The sequence below is a fragment of the Callorhinus ursinus genome, unplaced genomic scaffold, assembly GCF_003265705.2.
Source record: "Callorhinus ursinus isolate GAN/ISIS: 27379988/994484 unplaced genomic scaffold, GSC_fseal_2.0 scaffold55, whole genome shotgun sequence".
Lineage (NCBI taxonomy): Eukaryota > Metazoa > Chordata > Mammalia > Carnivora > Otariidae > Callorhinus > Callorhinus ursinus.
This window is the reverse complement of record NW_027397117.1, coordinates 8,270,150-8,290,942: the sequence shown is the minus strand read 5'-3', so window position 1 is coordinate 8,290,942 and position 20,793 is coordinate 8,270,150. Positions and strand designations below refer to the sequence as shown.

Sequence of the window (20,793 nt, the reverse complement as noted above, 5' to 3'; positions counted from 1 at the left end):
TTTTTTTTTTAAGAGTAACTGAAACTTTTAAATTTTTTAAATAAAATACCCAGCATTAAACGGATTAGTTTTATAATGGATGAGAACAAATCATTGATGTTGGTTTATAAATTTTTTCACCTCTATCTGAAAATGTGTAGTTGAGAACTGTATTAACAGAAGCAAAATTGTTCATTAGCTTTGCATTTGGATTATATTTAGTAATTAGGAATGTTGACTTTAGGATAGATAGAACTAACTGTGGGTTTATTTTTTTCTCATTTGATACCTTTGAGTCTCCAAAGTACTTTTTCACTGACTTCCAATTTTGGAGCAAATCCTTGAAGTAACAGAGAAGGTAGAGAAGTTAACTCCAAGTTTCTTTGGTTTATCTTTCTAAAAAATTTATAATATGTTTTACATTTTTTGTATAGAGAACTTTGAACGTTCACAAAAGTAGACCAAATGATACAGTGAATCCCTGTCACGTGCTGTCCAGCTTCAAACACAGACCATCCTCTCTTCTGTATTAGTTGGTTGCAGATTTCAGTCATCCTGTGATCTGTGAGATGTTTTCATTTCTAGGTAGAAAGGATATTACTGTAAGTTTGCTTACTGATTGACTAAGGACTGGGCACTCAGAATGGGCTTGGGGGTGGGGCTGCTGCCAAGGTGAAGTATGTTGAATTTCTGCAGCTCTTAGTGAGATCTGGTGAGTGTTTCCTCTAAAGTGTAACACAGACATTGCATGTTGCCTTGGAATTATTGATTAGCATTCTCCCACCTTGCAAAAAGACATTGAGATAACTAAAAAAAATATATATGTGGTAAGATTTTAAAAAGAGAGGAAGAAATGAGTGTAAAGGGTGAAGGTCATCATGCAGTATGAAGTCACTTACAGGGAATCCAAGACAAGCATGATGTGAGGCTTTACACAGTCATCAGTGTGCTGCTGAATTTTCTAGGGGCCAGAGTCAAAAGGAAACACAGTAAGTCTTATATTATCCTTCAGATTTCTTTTTTTCACTGAAGACACATTTTCCCCACAGGATCTTCTAGAAGGAGCCTTCGGGGAGGCAGGTGGAGGAGTAATTTGGTCTCTGAGCAAATGGCTGAGTAGCTCAGAGCACTATTTTGACTTGTTTTGGGGGTTTGCAGATATAATAACCAGCAGTCTTACATTTTATTGAACTCTGTTATATATCAGGCGTAGTGCCTGGTGATTTATTTCTTTTAATCTTAACACATCCCTGCTCCCCAGATGCTACTTTCTTCCTTTTTCAGGTGAGGAAATTGAAATCCAGAGAAATAACTTGATGAATTTCGGCAGCTGTCTGTACTCAGATTGCTAAAAATAATTGACATCTAGATAAGTGGATTGTTGATTTACATTTTGTGGGTGTATGTTTGAGTAGGTAGTTACTTTTTTGGAAAGAAAAAAGAAAAATGAGACTGGTAGTTCTTCGATCATTGTCTGACTGGGAACATAATCACTTTGGAGGAGCCTGGGTTGTGGGCCAGGGTTTGCGATGAGCCCTGTCATCCACGCTCTTGTGTTCGTGAGTGGTGTGCTGTTACTCTCAGCATGCATTGCCAGGTCTGACTTTTGTTCTTTTAATTTTCATACAGAGAGAAAAGGAGCAACAGGAGGAAAAAAGTAGTCTGGTCAGGAACACGGTGAAGAATGAAGCCAGTGAAAGAAGAGCTATGATAACCCCTGCTCTCCGAGAAGCCCTCACCAAACAAGGTGCTGTCCTCAGGAAGCGCGGTCACAGTACTACCCTCTTAAGCCTTCTGATTTATACCTAAATGAGGAGGCTTAAGATAGGGACTGCCAAGAGGAAAGAAGGTTTAGGAGGTCCTTCTGGGGTTAGCCCAGCAGCTGTGTCTCTGTGTCACTGTGTTGCTGTCCAGGGGCCCCGCTCTTGTTCCCGTGGATCACTTGTGTGTTGGCTGCCGGGCCACCGCATTTCCCCTCTGCTTGGTTTATTGGGATGTTAGCATCAGTGTGGCTCAGGTATGCAGATGGGAAATGCCATCGCGGGCTTCTTTACGAGTTGTTGGTTTATTAAGGGGAAATTATTAAATGCAGAAAAAAAGCTCATGTTGATATGAGACTGGATCAATTAGAAATGTTTTATGTAGAAGTATATCTGGGTTTTTGTGGTCATCACTTACTAAGGAGGCTATAACTTGAGATCAAATAATAGTATTGATTTCCTGTAGAAGAAAGAGTGGTCAATTGGGAGTCAGTAGACTGACTTCCTTCCCTCACTCCCGTCTTTCTGTATTTACTGAGAACCTTTTATGTGATAGTTCTGGCACTACAGAGAGACATAAGATACAGTATCTCCTTCAAGGAACCAGCCTATTAGAGGGGACAGACAGGAATATTCAGGTTATGTGTATATATTTGTGTGTGTGTATAATATATAATATATATGTAATCTTTTTTTTAATAAGGATATTCAGACTATTTATTATTTAGAGTGATTTTATGATAGGTTTAAATCTTTCATCTAGCAATTTGTTTTCTACTTGTCTCATGTGTTCTTTGATTTCCTTCGTTCTTGTTTTCTGCCTTCTTTAGATTATTTTTTTTATGATTCAGTGTTACATCCTTGTTGGCTTATTACTTATAGCACTGTCTTGTTCTTCAGTGGTTGTTGGCAGTTTTACACTATATCTCTGTATCATATCACAGTGTTATCTGTCAGGTGATAAATCACTTCGTACTGGAGAAGCAGCTTCAGTAGTAGTACACCTGTTTTCCCCTTGCCACCCTCTAAGCAATTGTTATGCGTTTTACTTTTACAAGTGTTATAAAACTACACTATGCTGTTATTATTTTGGCTTGAATACCCAATTATCAAAGATTTCAATAATTAGTAACAATCTTACTTAGGTAGGTACCACTTTGGTGCTTTTCATTCCTTTGCGTAGATCTGTGTTCTCTCTGGCAGCCCTTTCATTCTGCCCGAAGGGCTTCGTTTGGCATTTCGTGTAGTGTGGGTTTTTTGGTGATGAATTATTTCAGCTTTTGTGTATCTGAAAGACGCTTTAATTTGCCTTCATTTTTGAAGGATGTTATTTGATGGATGTGGAATTGTCGATTGACACCTTTTTTTCTTTTTCTTTTCTAGGTGTTCCACTGTCTACTTGCTCCCATTGCCTCTGATGAGGCTTGTGTTCTCATCTTTCATTTGTTCCTTTGAATGTAATGTTTTTACCCCCTGGCTACCTTTAAGATCTCTTAATTACTGATTTTGAACAATTTAGTTATAATGTGTTTCAACGTAGTTTTCTTCATGTTGCTTTTACTTGGGACTTGTTGAGCTTCCTGATTCTGTGGATTTATAGTTTTAATCAAATTTGGACAAATTTTGGCCATTATTTCTTCAAATATTTTTCTGTCACTGCCTCTCCTCTTCCTTGGGGACTTCAATTACATGACTCTGACCTACAGTTCACTGATGTTCTTTTCATTATTGAAAATTCTTTTTTCTGTTCTACCTTTCGTTTTTGCGTAGCTTCTGTTGGTGTGTCTTCAGGTATGATTTAGTAATCTTTTTTTTCCTCTAATGTCTAATCTTCCGTTAGTTCTATCCAGTGTGTTTTTCAGCTTAAGCGTTTATAGTTTTCATCTGTAGAAGTTGAGTTTGGGTCTTTTTATAGTCTCCATGTCTCTACTTTTTGAGCCTACGAATTACAGTTACAACTGTTTTAATGTACTTCCAACATCTGCGTCATTTCTGGATCAGTTTGGTTGCTAGATTATTTCCTCATTGGTCATGTTGCATGCTTGGTAATCTTTGATTGGATGCCAGATCTAATTTTACCTTATTGGGTGCTAGATATTTTTGTATTCCTATAAACATTCTTAAGCTTTGTTCTAGGATGAAGAGCAGTTACTTGGGAACAGTTTGAGCCTTTTAATCTGGCTTTTATGACTTGTTAAGTGAGACCAGAGCTTACTCACTATATGGCTAATTACTTCTGATTATTCAGGCAAAACACTTCTGTGGATTCTGCTCAATGCCTTGTGAATCTTAAGCTTCTAACTGGTACGAACAGGCACAGTTCCCAGCCAGCTGAGCACCAGGCGTACCTCTAGGCCTTTCACATGGTTCTTTCTCATTCTTGGTGAGTTTTTCTCTCACGTGTGCACTAAGCAGTACTCAGCTAGATATTTCTGGGAATCCTCTGCAGGTTCTTGAGTTTAATCTCTGTGTAGCTCTTGACTCTCTGGTACTCAGTTCTGCAAACTCTAGCCATGTCGGCTCCCTGGACTCTTGCTTACATGTCCTCAACTTAGAGAGAATACTGAGCTGTTCTTGGATTGCCTCTCCCTGCTGCATGGCCTGGAAACTTTCAAGGCAGTAAGCTCTGGTAATGGTAGGGCTCACCTTGTATGTTTTCCATCTCCCTGAGCTTACTGTCCCTTGTTGCCTGATGTTTCATGTCTTGGAAACTGTTGGTTCATATATTTTGTCCCATTTTTGGCATTTCAGGTGGGAGGGTAAATCCTCTGTTACTTAATCTTGGTTAGAACAGAATTGTACACTATGATTTTTAGCAGCTGCATACTTTTGGCTTATCTTTGCATTGTGGTCAGCCACAGGTCTCTCCCTCCTGTACTTTGCAGTTTTCTTCATACCTAAGTGCAAAATTTTGTAAAACCCTATGTATCTTGGAAGAGAAGGATATAAAGAGCTAATTTAATAGAGTGTGATTTCTATGATGATGGTATGAACAACATATTATGTAGGAATCCAAAAGAAGAACTAGAATTTTTCTCTGGGAATCTTTTAAAAGCTTTTTCTGCATCTGAGATTAGTTAGTTGGACTAGTTCCACTTTCAAATAGATAAGTAGTGCTTTATTTATGTGCAAGATGTTTACATAAATATGGAAGAGAATAAAAGACAAAGCCCTGTAAATTGCCACTAGAGACTTGTAATCCAAATTGACATTGTTCCATTAATCATCACCCTGTGAATATGGATATTTAACCAGCGACAGATCCACTTATGCCATCATCCAGACTATATTTCTCCTTTTGCCTCATTTGTCTGCAAGTCAAGAGTCTTTTTGTACAAGAGACTCATAATTGTGGCTTATTACTTGAAGCCTCGTGAAAAACTTTATTAAATGCTTTCTGAAATCAGAGTGTTCTACTTGTTTGCTCTTCTAATTTATTAAAAAAGGATGTGATTACTTTGGCATGGCTTTTCCATGCTTTTCATGTCTTCTGTGGCTCACGAATTTTAAATGCTAGGTTATGGAGTAGTGCTGAGAATTCATGTTCGGTTACGGTTTCTAGAATTTTATTTTTCACTTCTTGGGGCAGTATTTCTTTATTTTAATCTTATTTTGCTCATCTGATTCTTCATCTTTTCTCGAAGGTTACTGATGAGAGTTTCCTAGTTGTTTGAAGTATATTGTTACTTGCTTTTGCTTTATGGCCCAGCATTTGTTTTTTTTTTTTTTTTTCACAAAATTTCCTTGGGTCCTCCAAAAGCACGTGCATTCTGTAGTTGTTGAGTGTAGTACTGTGTATTCTTCGTCACCTTTACTGTGCTGTTTAGGTCTACTGAGTTTTTGTCTGTGGGATCTGTTAGATACTGAAAGATGTTAAAAATTTTTTTCTATGATTTTGGATTAGCATATTGTTTCCTTCTGTATTTTTAGTCTGTGTTATTAGATGCATATACATTTTAAGGTGTTTTATCATCCTGGTGAATTAAACTTTTAATGTTTTCTGCCACTGGGTTGTTGCCTGCCATTATTTAAGGAAAGAAAAAGGATTTTTTTTTTTTAAGATTTTATTTATTTATTTGACAGAGAGAGACACAGCGAGAGCAGGTACACAAGCAGGGGGAGTGGGAGAGGGAGAAGCAGGCTTCCTGCCGAGCAGGGAGCCCGATGTGGGGCTCGATCCCGAGCCCAGGACCCTGGGATCATGACTTGAGCCGAAGGTAGATGCTTAATGACTGAGCCACCCAGGCGCCTCCCAAAAAAGGATTTTGTTACAGTTTTTTAATCACCGTTTAGTATGAGGCTTTGAATCAATTCAGTTTTGTGTTCCTTGTTTTTCTGTTCAGGGTATCAGTTGATTGGGAGCCACTCTGGAGTGAAGCTTTGCAGATGGACAAAGGTATTTATTTTTATTTAAATGTCATTTCTGTTTTATGCAACTTTTGTGTGGCTATGATCTGCAGCCAATGAATTTTACCATTTTAAAGAATAATTTACAATTAATGTAATGATTTTGAATGAATTTGTTAAATGAGTTCATATATTGATGGATGTAAAAAAAAAAGACCCCTTCTCCACCATCCAGATTAAGATACGTATTGGCCATTTTCCTCACCCTGATGAGTTCTCTTGTGTCCATTTCTAGCCAGTAGCCCCTCCTTCACAGCCAGGAAACAGTTGTTCTAGTTGCTGTCACTAGTTTAGTTTTGCCTGTTCTAGAATTTCATATGAATGGAATCATAATGTGTATTTTTTTTGCACGTGGATTCTTAAACTCAACATGTTTCTGAGATTCATCCATGTTTTAGTACATATCAGTAATTTATTCATTTTTATTGCTGAGTACTATTCAATAGTGTGAACGTACCACAGTTTTTAATCTGTTGAAAGGCAGTGGGATTGCTTTCAGTTTTTGGCTATTAACGAATAAAACTCCCACGAACCTTATACAACACTTTGTTATGAACGTATATTTCAGTTTTCTTTGCGTACATCCCAAAGTGGGAATTGCTAAGTCATAGGGTAGGTATATATTTTACCTTTGTAAGAAACTCCCAATCTATTTTTAGTGTGGCTGTACTGTTTTAAACTTGGATTGGCAATTTCTGGAAGTTCCAGTTGGAACATTTTCTCACCATCCTGTGGTATTGAAAGTCTTTTTAATTTTAGCCATTCTAGTGAGTGTAAAGTGGTATCATTGTGGTTTTAATTTGCATGTTGCAGATGACTACTGATGATGAGGCATGCCTTTTCATGTGCACATTGGCTGTTCTATTTGTGTAGTGTCTGTTGCCCGAATTAGGTTGTTTGACGTCATATTGTTGATTTGTAGGAGTCCTTCATATATTGTGGAAATGAGTCTTTTGCCCAATATGCATTGTGAATATTTTCTCCTAATCTGTGGCTTCCTTTTTTCATTTCCCTAATGGTATCTTTTGAAGTCTTAAATTTGGATAAAGGCCAGTTTGTCTTTCTATGGTTAGTGCATTTTTTTTTTTTTTAGTTTTTTTGTTTGTTTAGTGCTTTTTATATATCAAGAAATCTTTGCCAACTTCAGAGTCATGAAGATATTCTGTGTTTTTTTTTTTTTTCCTGGAAGCTTTAGTTTTAACTATTATGTTCAGGTCTTTGATTTCATCTCGAATTGATTTTTATGAATGGTGTGAGATAAAGGTCAAGATTCATTCCTTTACCTGTCTCCTGTGTGGATAGTCAGGCGTTTTAGCACTATTTGTTGAAAAGAATTTCCTTTTACCATTGAATTACTTTAGGCCTTTGTAAAATACCAGTCATCTGTCTATGGGTAGGCCCATTTCTGGACTCCTTATTCTGTTCCATTGGTCTGTTTGTCTATCCTTATGCCAATACCACATTGTCTTGATAACTGTGGCTTTGTAATCAGTCTGAAATTATGCAGTGTAAGTTCTCTGTCTTTTTTTTTTTATTTCCAAGATAGTTTCCACTCATCTGGGTCTTTTGCATTTCCATATAAATTTTAGAATCAGCCTGTGAGTTTCTGTTGTATATATTTGTTCTATTTCCTCAGATTCTGTATTTGTCTATTTGGCATCCATTCATCACAGGGCCAGTTAGATTAACTATATTTTCTTATTTTCTGTATTCTTGATGCTCTGGCTTTTGGGGACCTTACAGACCTGGGGAAAACCGTCCCTTCCAGGGCTAGCTAATTCCTAAAGATAACAACAGCCTGCCTAGAGTATGCCTTTCATATGCAAATCAACCAATCCTGAATCTTTAGCCTTCAAGTTACCTCCTTATCCAGTTCACACACCATACCAATATTTTCCCTGGTCTACATTATCCCAAGGGCCAGGTACCAGATGACTAGAGACAGTGCTATAGCCTGAATTATTCAAACAAGCCAATCCTGCCTTGTTTACCCTGTCCTGGCTTGCCTTTCCTGCGGAAACCCCAATAAAAGGTCTAGGCTTTCCCCTCGCTCCTCCCTCTGCTTCCTGAACAAACCTGCTGCTCCTCTGTCACCCTGTGTGGTGTGGGTGCCCCCTTGTCTTGGGAAATGTAAGTAGTATCTTCTTTCATTGGCATTGGCCTCTCCAGGTTGGCTGGTGCTCAGTCACTTCCATAAATTCAAATCCCGTGGGTCCAAATAAGATGGCATTTTTAAACAGCTTTATTGAAATATAATTTTACCTATCATACATCTCCCGCATTTAAAGTGCACAGTTGAATGGGTTTTAGTATATTCACAGGGCTGTGCAAACATCATCACAATCTAACTTCAGAACATTTTTGTCCCCTCTGAAAGAAGTCATGCATCCAGTAACAGTCCATCTTCATTCTCCCTTCTCCTCCCAGCCTTAAAGCACCATTAATCTACTTACTATCTCTATAAATTTGCCTCACTTGGACGTTCGCACATTATGTGGCCTTTTGTGTCTGGCTTCTCTCACTTAGCATAATGTTTTCAAGGTGCATCCATGTGATAATATATATCAGTATTCTTTTCTTTTTTATGGCCAGTAATATTCTTTGTATAGATATATCCCATTTTGTTGTTGTCCATCAGTTGGTGGACATTTGTTTTGCTTCCACGTTTTGGATATTATGCATGATGCTTCTATGAACATCATTATATGTACAAGTTTTTTTTTTAATTTTTTTATTGTTATGTTAATCACCATACATCACATCATTAGCTTTTGATGTAGTGTTCCATGATTCCTTGTTTGTGCATAACACCCAGGTGCTCCACGCGGAATGTGCCCTCTTTAATACCCATCACCAGGCTAACCCATCCCCCCACCCCCCTCCCCTATGTACGAGTTTTTGTGTGACATGTTTTTATGTGCTTTGGCTATATACCTACGAGTGGAATTTGTGGGTCATGGTAACTATAATTATTTTTATTTTATCTTATTTTTTATTATTATGTTAATCACCATACATTACATCATTAGTTTTTTTAAATTTTTTATTGTTATGTTAATCACCATATATTACATCATTAGTTTTTGATATAATGTTCCATGATTCATTGTTTGCACATAACGCCCAGTGCTCCATGCAGAACGTGCCCTCCTTAATACCCATCACCAGGCTAACCCATCCCCCCACCACTCTCCTCCATGGTAACTATGTTTAAATCATTTGAGGGACTGCCAAACTTTCCAAGGTGGCTGTACTATTATATTTTATATTCCCACCTGCATCGTATGAGGGTCCCAGTTTCTCCACAACCTGCTAACATTTGATGTTTTCCATCTTTTTGATTATAGCCATCCTAGTGTATGTGAAATGGTTATCTTACAGTGATTTTGATTTGCATTTGCATTTTCCTTAATGACAAATGTTGACTCTGTTTATGTGTACTTATTGGCCATTTGTGAATCTTCTTTGGAGAAATGTCTATTCAGATCCTTGGCCGTTTTAACATTGGGTTCTTTGCCTTTATACTGTTGAGTTGTAAGAGTTGTTTATGTCTTCTGGATACTAGTTCTTTTTTTTAAAGATTTTGTTTTATTTATTTGAGAGAGATAGAGAGTGTGAGAGCATGAGCAGGGAGGGGGTAGCTGACTTCCCACTGTGCAGGGAGCCCGATGCATGAGGGGCTCTATCCCAGGATCCTGAGATCATGATCTGAAGGCAGAAGCTTAACTGCCTGAGCCACCCAGGTGCCCCTGGATACTAGTTCTTCATCACATGTATGGTTTAACTCTCCCACTGCTGTTGGTGGCCATGTTGCCAGGAGCAGAGTTGCTGTAGGCCTCTGGTATCTTGGCTTCTGGTGTCACAGGACCTCCACTGCTGTCTTCCAGGCCTTTTCTCAACCTGTCCTGCCCCCATAAAGAGTATTCCCCACAAAGATCTATTCTTGTGGTTTTGGTTAGCTCAAACCTGGCTGTTCTAAATAAACCAAACTTTCTTCTCTGGGCAGGCTTGACTTTTTTACATTCTTTATTCCTGTTCTTAAAAATTTCTACCCTCAGTTCACACTCCTACCTCCTAATGTCTGTCTTTTACTTCGCACTTCTGTGTGTCCTGTCTGTCCTGACTGCTGCCTCTTCTTGTACGGGGCAAGGAAACAGCCTTTTGTCTTCGTCTCTCTCCTGGAATGGCCCTGCCCTCAATGCCGTAATCCATAGTTGACCTTTGCTTGGTGCTTCAGTGCCATTGATGGCTCTCCTTAATAGGGGGCCCGCTGCTCCAGCCCCTGTTGTTTTCAGAATATCCTACCTTCTCAGCATTCCTCTGAGCATTCTTTTAGTGCTGTCTGCTCCCTAGTCCTGTTGCTGTTGTTTATGAATATTTGAGAAGCTCTTTTTCCTTTTTTTTCATTGCTGTTTTTCTGCCTTCACCCTTAGGGGCATGAATATTCTGATGATACTTCTGGCACCTTCTGTCATTCAGCCTATTTTTGTGCTCAACTCTTTTTTTTTTTTTTTTTTTTTAATAAACCCTTTTAACATCCAGTATTTGTCTCTTCCAATCCAGTGATTTTTGGTAATGTCAGACTCAATGCCTTCTGCTTATAACCAGTGTTTTATAACCTCCGTTCTACTATTCTAGATTAAATTCACAGATTTACAAAATATAATTTCACATACGTAATTAAGAAAGTCGGTGTTCTGCTCTAGCTGTAATGTAAGGAGAGAAAAAAAGAAGTACTTTATATTAAAATAGCTTGTATTTCTGTACAAGATGCTTAGGCACTACTGCATTAGAAGGCATAGTGAAGTAGGAACTACTCCCACCTGTTTATAATGGACAAGTTTATAGTTAAGAGAGATAAACAGATTAGAAGTTATTTTGTACAAGAGCTAATAGCAAGCCAGACTTACTTAGCTATAATAACAGAAAGTGGGAAATAACCCTAATTAAATAGGGCTAACATACTAAACAATTATAGACTATCAAATTGGAACAATGAAAAATCAAGATATACTTGTAAATGAGTGGTATCTCATTTATAAGTGTTGAGAAAGAAAAATTTTCTATGTTGTAATTTGGGAGGAGTGGAGACGAATTGTCTTAGAAAATTCCTGCCTTGAAATTCCACAACTGTTGAGAGCCACATTCTGTGTCTAATTTGTAACAAAATCCTTTAAGTGACAGTAGGAACAGAGGATGAGTTAGCAGCAGAAATGGTAGTAAGAGTGGCCAAGAAAAGTGTGCTGGACCTCTGGTGACAGGCTCAGAGGAAGATTTTAAAATGGCAGGCAACCCCCCCAAAACGAGTTCAATTTCAAATAATTATTGCAAGATAGATATCTTGTCCTTATGCTATAAAAACTAACAATATATAGAATGACTGTCATAATTTTAAAACAGCTTTGATTCGTGAGAATCCTGCATTTCATATGTCTGTTTAGGTATACCTAAATACCTACCAAAAGCATCTTGAATTTCTCTTGTAATGTATTTGTAGGTGATACCTACAAATATAACACAGATGCAGGTATTTTGCTGGTGACTTAAATATTAGAAAACAGCATTATTTTCTGTGCCATGGTTTTTCAAAATGGTGAAATTTCTTGGAGAGAGTTTTACGTAAAAGAGAGTGTTCTCTTTTCTCAATTTACATGGTAGTTGCATTCCTGGAAAATTCATTGTATGGTAAAATTGTACAGAAAATGTTATTAGCAAAATGAAGTTGGAATATAGGTTCAGATAATTATAATCAGATTTTTTACAAGTATGGAGGTCTGGTGAGTCATTTGAAAGGAAGTAGAAATCCTCCCCTCCCCCCGCCACCTTTTATTTTTCACGGGATTTATCCTGAGCAGTACAGGAGATGTGAGACCCTTGGCTCCACTTGCTTATTGTTAGTAGTGCTCCCAACCATCTCAACAAAAACATTTCCACGGATTTCCATACCCCCATCGGGTGGCGTTGGCTCCATTGAGAACCTCTGCCCCAGTCCATTTTCATTGCTACCCTCCCAAGTTCAGGTTGTTCTCTTGAACACTGCGGCTACTTTTTTTCCCCTCTAGTACGAGCTTCTGGTGAACCCCCCTACTCTGCCTCGCCTGCCCAATTTATCAGACATTAACTAGGTTAGTATCTGAAGTGTACTTCTCTTCTAGCTACTCCCTTCTCAGAAGCTTATGGTGGCTCTTCATTACTTCTTACTTAACATATCTATTTGGATGTGTAATAGGCATCTTGAATTTAACATATCAGAAACTCAGTTCCTGATTTTCACCCCTGAATCTGTTCCCGTCAGTCTTTACTGTCAGTTAATGGCAATTCTGTCATTTGCTCGGGTCAAAAACCTGGGAGTCATTTTTATTCTCCTGTTTTTTTCTTTTTCCCCCTCCCGCATCTTGTCCACAAGCACATTTTCTTTTCACATGTATCCGGAATGTGACTACTTTTCACCGCTTATACTGCTGTGCCTTGGTCCAAGTCACTGTCCTATGTTCCTTATATTATTTCAGTGATCTCCGTGCTTTTCCTGGTTCCACTCTTGTCTGTTCCCTACACAGCAGCCAGGTAGATCAGATCCTGTCACATTTTACTCAGAATTTCCAGGGGTTCCCATCTCACCAGAATCAGAGTCGAAGTCCTTCCTATGGCCTCCAAGGCCCTGTGTGATCTGGTCTTCAGTGCTTCAGTCCAGCCATGCTGGCCTCCCTGCTATCCCCTGAATGCACTGAGCTCGAGCTCCTCCCTGGCTTTCTGGTCTCTCTCTGCTCTCTTAGATCTCTGCTCAGAGAGCTTCTGTCGGAGTGGCTGACGCTGCTTGCAGTTTCCCAGGAGCACTTACCGCCATTTACTAGATTATCCCTTTTTTTTTTTTATGATCCTTCTCCTCTCTTTTCCTCGCAGTCCCTCCCCAACCTGAGAGTCTTTGTTTTTCTTTCCAAGACCAGGAATAGAGCCCGGCGTGTAATAATTGCTTGGTAAACATTTGTTGGATCAAAGAATTAATAGAATAAATCTGAACCCAAGAAAGAGCCTGCTTAGTGTAGTTTTGACCCATTTGTTCAACTTTTCTTTTTCTCTTGCAACCTTCTTTCATTGTGGGCTGCTTCTCTTCCCCACTGTAATCTCCACCTGACCAAATCTTACCCATCTGTCGGTCAGGAAAGCAGAAACCACCCTGGGTATTTCAGCAAGAACAGATTTAATAAAGTAAAGTAACCCAGCGGTTACAAAGCCACTGAAAGGCCTGTGGTAGCGAGGGTCAGAGAGAACTGCTTCTGGCTCTGAGGACCTGAGCTGCCGCCGCGCTAAAGCCAATGTTCCCCGGGAGCCCGCTTGGAAGCCACTGCCGACTCAGTGTTTGTGGTATGCCCTGCGTCTGCCGGCTGCCGCCAGAGAGGCGTCATGGTCTCTCCTTTTTTGTCTTTAAATCTTGCATAAGTGCCTCTCCTTGGTGGAGTTCCTGCAGACAAGGGAGTCTGAGAAGTGTGGTGCTGGGGCTTTTAGCCCCCGCGTAGACGAGCAGGCACGGGACCAAGTATTCACAGCACAGTCTATCTTTCTGCATGTTCAGCATCAGTATACACCCTTCCCCCTATAGTTACTTTTTCAAACAATAATAGGAACAAAACATTTACTTCTGCCTAATCTGTTGCAGCTGCTGCTCATGCAAGGGAGGAGCTCTTCATTCATTCTTTTCCTTTAGAAGGGAGAACACTCTTTTGAGATCCTGTACCTAAGGATGAAATTATAAGGTTACCTATCACCGACCCATCTTCCATAAGTAGTTGGAGGAGAGGTGAAAGATAATATGCCTAGTTAACAACCATCCTCATCTGTACCTGGTCACCCATCATGGTTGGTATTTATAATTTTCTTCTTCCACTCGGCAGGTCACATTTCCTTTGTGCTCAATGAATGCCTGATAGGATGATTGGGTGATCCAGTATGCCAGGGAAGAGTTTGAGCCAGCAGTGGGCCCTCCAGCATTCTTCTCTTAACTTTTACCTGTTGTCTATGAGTCCCAAGAAATGCCCCAGAGATCCCCTTGGTTCCTGACAAAAATCTTGTTTTTATGGCATGAGGAGCTCAAAGGAGCCATGTGACTGTGTTAACTTTTAAAAACTGTGGCGAGTTTGCTACTCTGTCTTACTTAAAAGCTCACAAGTTAGCCTGGCAGAGTTTCATAGATGTTGGCAGAGGACCCTGCGCTCCTGGGCCAAAGGCAAAGCACAGCAGGCAGCTTGAACATGATGTCATGTTCATGTGGGTTCCCTTGTTCCCCAAATGCTATGAGGGTGATGTGGAAGTGGGCCCAAGGGAATGGCTGGACGCACGGTGGGTTTATGTTATAGCTGAGGAACCCCAAGTTAGGAAATCCCCAGCCTTATGAGGGTTGATTTGAGAGGGTTGTTTGCAAACCTGCCCAACTGTTAGCTGGGGGATAGACATTGTCTTTATTATGCTGGACAGGAAACAAATCTGCCTTCTACCCTGGAGGGAGATACTCTGTCTTCCAAGGCTGTTTGCTCTCCAGACATCCCTGAAAGCATAGCCTGCAACTAAAGCTGATGTAAGAGGTGCAGAATCATCATGGAGTATTGTCCATTAACACAGTTCCTCTGGAGTCTGGTGGAAGCATTCTTCCCTTGGGAACCTGTATACTGGAGTCAGTGTTCAAGGAATGGAAGGCAGCAATGGAATGAGTAGTCTTCTGGGATTATGAGAGGAGACACACCTGCATCCACCTCCTTAGCTGTCTCCAGTAGGACTTTTCTGCCGTGATGGGAATGTTCTGTATCTGCACTATACAGTACAGTATACTAACCATGTACCTAACACCTAACCTAATTCTTGATACCTAACCGAATACCTGCGTGACCATGTAACTAATACAGCTACTAACCACTTGTGGCTTTTGAACACTTGAAATGTGGCTGGTGTGATTAAAGAGTTGAATCTTAAATTTTATTTAATTTTAATTCATTTAAACTTGAATAGCCACACATGGCTAGTAGCTACTATATTGGATAGTGCGGTTCTAGACCTTTTGATCATCCTTCCTGACTCCCTAAAGAAGCTTTCCTTGTTTCTCTAATAAAGGGGAAGTAACTTTGACTACTCTTGATTCCAAAGCTGTTTTTGTGTATCTCTCTGAAAGGAGTTATCAGTTTCTAATTAATAACCCAAGTGTTATGCCTAGGCCTTATCACCCCACTCAAATGTATGTTCAGATTGATTTCAAAAATAACCATTTATTATTGTAGAAACACTGTCCATGCATTGTAGAAAATGAGAAAATTGGGAGAAATAAAAATAAAGTAAAACATATTTCCACCATAGGCTCAGCACTAACACCTTAATACATAACCTTTCTGTGTATATAAGTTCATTTTAACCTGAATGAGCTCATACTGCATATACAATGAGATCATACAGTTTTATAACCTGTTTTTTCCTGGCAGAGAATCTGTAGTTTACAGGAAATCTTCGTCTCATCTAATACCCAGAATATATTCATATTTCCTGAATTAGACCCCAAATGACCATTATAACTGGTTAATCCTTACATTTCATCTGGTTATGTCTGTTAAGTCTCTTTTTTAAATGTCTAGAATTTTTTTTTTTTAAATGACACTGACTTGTTTAATTAGGCTAGTTTTGCACAATATCCAATCTTCCAGATTTATCTGGTTGTTTGTTTTTTGGTTATATTTAAAAAGATTTCTTTAATTTGAACTCAATTTAGGTAACATATACTATATTATTAGTTTCAGGGGTAGAATGTAGTGATTCATCGGTTGCATATAACACGCAGTGCTCATTACATCCAGGTGCCCTCCTTTAATGTCCGTCACCCAGTTACCCTATCCCCCCACCCTTCTCCCTTCCAGCAACCCACAGTTTGTTTCCTAGAGTTAGGAGTCTCTTATGCTTTGCCTCCCTCTCTGTTTTCATCTTATTTTATTTTTCCTTTCCTCACCCTATGTTCATCTGGGCTCTTCCCATAGTTTGGCTATTGTGGACATTGCTGCTATAAACATTGGGGTGCATGTGCCCCTTTGAATCGGCATTTTTGTATCCTTTGGATAAATACCTAGTAGTGCAGTTGCTGCGTTGTAGGGTAGCTCTGTTTTTAACTTTTTGAGGAACCTCTCCATACTGTTTTCCAGAGTGGCTGCACCAGCTTGCATTCCCACCAACAATGTAAGAGGGTTCCCCTTTCTCTGCATCCTCACCAACATCTGTTGTTTCCTGAGTTAATTGTAGCCATTCTGACCAGTGTGAGGTGATATCTCATTGTGGTTTTGATTTGTATTTCTCTGATGCCAAGTGGTGTTGAACACTTTTTCATGTGTCTGTTGGCCATTTGGATGTCTTCTTTGGAGAAATGTCTTCCTGTCTTCTGCCCATTTCTTGATTGGATTATTTGTTTTTTGGGTGTTGAGTTTAATAAATTCTTTATAGATTTTGGATGCCAGCCCTTTATCTGATAAGACATTTGCAAATATATTCTTCCATTCCATAGGTTGCCTTTTAGTTTTGTTGACTTTTCTTTTGCTGTGCAAAAGCTTTTTGTCCTGATGAAGTCCCAATAGTTCATTTTTGCTTTTGTTTCCCTTGCCTTTGGAGACATGTCTAGCAAGAAGTTGCTGTGGCCAAGGTCAAAGAGGTTGCTCTGTGTTCTCCTCTAGGATTTTTTTCCCCACTGAGGATGATATTCTCTGTGGGTCTTTCATGTATGGCTTTTGTGATATTGAGGTATGTTCCCTCTATCCCTACCTGGTGGAGAGTTTTTATTCAAGAAAGGACGCTGTATTTTGTTAAATGCTTTTTCTACATCCATTGAGAGGATCATAGGGTTCTTGTTCTTTCTTTTATTAAGGTATTGTATCACATTGATTGATTTGCAGATGTTGAACCACCCCTGCAGCCCAGGAATAAATCCCACTTGGTTGTGAATAATCCTTTTAATGTACTGTTGGATCCTATTAGCTAATATCTTGTTGAGAATTTTTGCATCCATGTTCATCAGGGATATTGGTCTCTAATTCTCCTTTTTAGTGGGGTCTATGTCTGGTTTTAGAATCAAGGTAATACTGGCCTCATAGAATGAGTTTGGAAGTTTTGCTTCCATTTCTATTTTTTGGAACAGCTTCAGAAGAGTAGGTATTAATTCTTTTTTAAGTGTTTGGCAGAATTCCCCTGGGAAGCCATCTAGCGCTGGCCTCTTGTTTGTTGGGAGATTTTTAATTACTGATTCAACTTCCTTGCTGGGTATGGGTCTTTTCAAATTTTCTCTTTCTTCCTCTTTCAGTTTTGGTAGTTTATATGTTTCTAGGAATTTATCCATTTCTTCCAGATTGCCCAATTTGTTGGCATATAATTGCTCATAATATTCTCTTAGAATTGTTTGTATTTCTTTGTCTTTAGTTGTGTTCTCTCCTTTTTCATTTATGATTTTATTTATTTGGGTCCTTTCTTCTTTTGATAAGGCTGGTTAGGGGTTTATCAATCTTATTAATTCTATTTTTTTTTTTTTTAAAGATTTTATTTATTTGACAGAGAGAGAGACAACGAGAGAGGGAACACAAGCCGGGGGAGTGGGAGAGGGAGAAGCAGGCCTCCCGCCGAGCAGGGAGCCCGTTGTGGGGCTTGATCCCAGGACCCTGGGATCATGACCTGAGCTGAAGGCAGACGCATAATGACTGAGTCCCCCAGGCGCCCCTTATTAATTCTTTTAGAGAACCAGCTCCTAGTTTTGTTGATCTGTTCTACTGTTTTGTTTTGTTTTTTTCTGTATCATTAATTTTTGCTTTAATCTTTATTATTTCTCTTCTGGGGGATTTAGACTTTATTTGCTGTTCTTTTTCTAGCTTTTTTAGGTGTAAGGTTAGGTTGTATATTTAAGACTTTTCTTGTATCTTGAGGAAGGCTTGTATTGCTATATCCTTCCTTCTTAGGATTGCCTTTGTTGACCTTTGATTTTGACCTGTCTTGTTTTCATTTTCATTTGCTTCCATGTATTTTTTAAATTCTTCTTTAATTTCCTGGTTGACCCATTCATTCTTCAGTAGGATGTTCTTTAACCTTGATGTATTTGTGGTCCTTCCAAATTTTTTCTTGTCATTGACTTCAGATTTTATAGCATTTTTGTAGTCTGAAAATTAATATGATCTCAGTCTTTTTGTACCAGTTGAGACCTGATTTGTAACCCAGTATGTGATCTGTTCTGGAGAATGTTCCATGAGCACTTGAGAAGAATGTGTATTCTGCTGCTTTAGGATGAAATGCTCTGAACATATCTGTTAACTCCATTTGATCCAGTGTGTCATTCAAAGCCCTTATTTCCTTATTGATCTTCTGCTTATGTGATCTCTTAAAGTCCCCTACTATTGTATTATCATCAATGAATTTCTTTAATTTTGTTATTAATTGGTTTATATATTTGGCTGCTTCCACGTTAGGGGCATAAATATTTACAATTGTTAGATCTTCTTGTTGGATAAACCCTTTTATCATAATATAGTGTCTTCTTCATCTCTTATTACAGTCTTTGGTTTAAAAATTAGTTTGTCTGGGGGCGCCTGGGTGGCTCAGTTGGTTAAGCATCTGCCTTTGGCTCAGGTCATGATCCCAGGGTCCTGGGATCCAGCCCCGCATTGGGCTCTCCACTCAGCGGACAGCCTGCTTCTCCCTCTCCCTCTTCTGCTCCCCCTGCTTGTGCTCTCTCTCTGTCAAATAAATAAATCTTAAAAAAAAAATAGAATAAAAATTAGTTTGTCTGATGGGCATATTTCTTTATTCCTAATATTTTCTTGTAAAGGAGAAGTCACATTGAAAGTTACACTGAAACATTTTTGTACTATATAGTATAGGTCAAATTGATTGCATTCATTAATGTATGTTGTGTTATATCATTAGACTTGATAATCTCGTTGACCCACCATTAATGATGCTAATATTCACCATTGAAACAGGATAATGACAGTCTATTCTCTTTTTTGTGTAGTTGTTCTTCTCTTTGCTGCTAGAACTTTACTTTGGAATTATTAATATTAAAACATCCAGTTCCATACTAATAATGAAGTAGCAGAGAAATGAGAAAAATGATCCTATTTACAATTGTACCTAAAACAATAAAACACCTAGGAATAAACTTAACTGAAGAGGTAAAGGACCTGTATTTTGAAAACTATGATGATAACATAAACAAATGGAAAGATATTCCATGTTCATGTGTTGGGAAAACGAATATTGTTAAAATGTCCATACCACCCAAAGTGATCTGTAGATTTAATGCAATCTACAGATTTATTCCCTATCAAATTTCAACAGCATTTTTTACAGAACTCGGACAAATAATCTTAAGATATGTATGGAACCACAGAAGACCCTGAATAGCCAAAGAAATCTTGAAAAACAGAACTGGAAGTAGCACAGTCCCAGATTTCAAGACATACTACATCAAAACAGTGTGGTACTGGCACAAAAATAGCCATACGGATCAATGGAACAGAATAGAAAGCCCAGAAATAAACCCATGATATTATGGTCAATTAATCTACAACAAAGGATGTAAGAATATGCAGTGGGAAAAAGTCTCGTCAACAAATGGTGTGGGGAAAACTGGACAGCTACATGCAAAAGAATGAAACTGGACTACTACTTTTGCCACACATAAAAGTAAACTCAAAATGGATGAAAGACCTAAATGTGAGACCTAATACCATAAAAATCCCAGAGGAGAGCATAGGCAGTAGTTTCTCAGACATTGGCCATAGCAACATCTTTCAAGATAGGTCTCCTGAGCAAGGGAAACAAAAGCAAAAATAAACTTTTGAGATGACATCAAAATAAAAAGTTTCTGGGGCGCCTGGGTGGGCTTAGTTGGTTAAGCATCTGCCTTCGGCTCAGGTCATGATCTTAGGGTCGTGGGATTGAGCTCTGCATCGGGCTCCCTGTTCAGCAGGGAGTCTGCTTGTCCCTCCCCCTCTGCCCCTCACCCCCGTTCATGTGCTCTCTCTCCCCGCCCGGCTCTCTCTCAAATACATAAAATCTTAAAAAAAAAAAAAAAAGTTTCTGTACAGCAAAGGAAGCAATCAACAAAATTAGAAGACAGCTTACTGAATGGCAGAAGATATTTGCAAATGATATATCTGATTGATAAAGAGTTGGTATCCCAAATATATAAAGAACTTAAACAAATCCCCAAATAATCCAATTAAAAGTTAGGCAGAAGACATGAAGAGACATTTCTGCAAAGAAAATGTCCAGATGGGCAACAGATACATGAAAAGATGCTCAACATTACTCATCATCAGGGAAATACAGTCAAAACCACAGTGAGATATCACTTCACATTTGTCAAAATGGTTAAAATCAAAAACACAAGAAAGAGCAAGTGTTGGCGAGGTTGTAGAGAAAAAGGGAACCCTTGTGCAGTGTTGGTGGGAATGCAAAGTGGTGCAGCCACTGTGGAAATGGAGGTAGCTCAAAAAATTAAAAATAGAATTACTGTATGATCCAGTAATCACACTACTGGGTATTTACTCAAAGAATACAAAAACACTAATTTGAAAAGATGTATGTACATTGTTTTTATTACAGCATTATTTACAATAGGCAAATTATGGAAGTAGACCAAGTG

General features: G+C 38.8%; 1 protein-coding gene across 4 annotated transcripts in view; it reads left to right on the top strand.

Moving 5' to 3' along the window:
- The window catches only part of LOC112817549 (S-adenosyl-L-methionine-dependent tRNA 4-demethylwyosine synthase TYW1), a 205,412-nt gene that overhangs the window by 32,066 nt on the left and 152,553 nt on the right, over nucleotides 1-20,793 (top strand). For all 4 annotated transcript variants that reach the window (XR_003206415.2, XR_003206416.2, XM_025864713.2 and 1 more), the window contains 2 exons: nucleotides 1,609-1,726; nucleotides 6,083-6,135. Coding sequence is in view for 2 of the 4 variants with exons in the window: in XM_025864713.2 (XP_025720498.1) it covers nucleotides 1,609-1,726; nucleotides 6,083-6,135 (171 nt within the window). In the remaining 2 variants the exon portion in view is untranslated. The remainder of the gene's footprint in view (nucleotides 1-1,608; nucleotides 1,727-6,082; nucleotides 6,136-20,793) is intronic.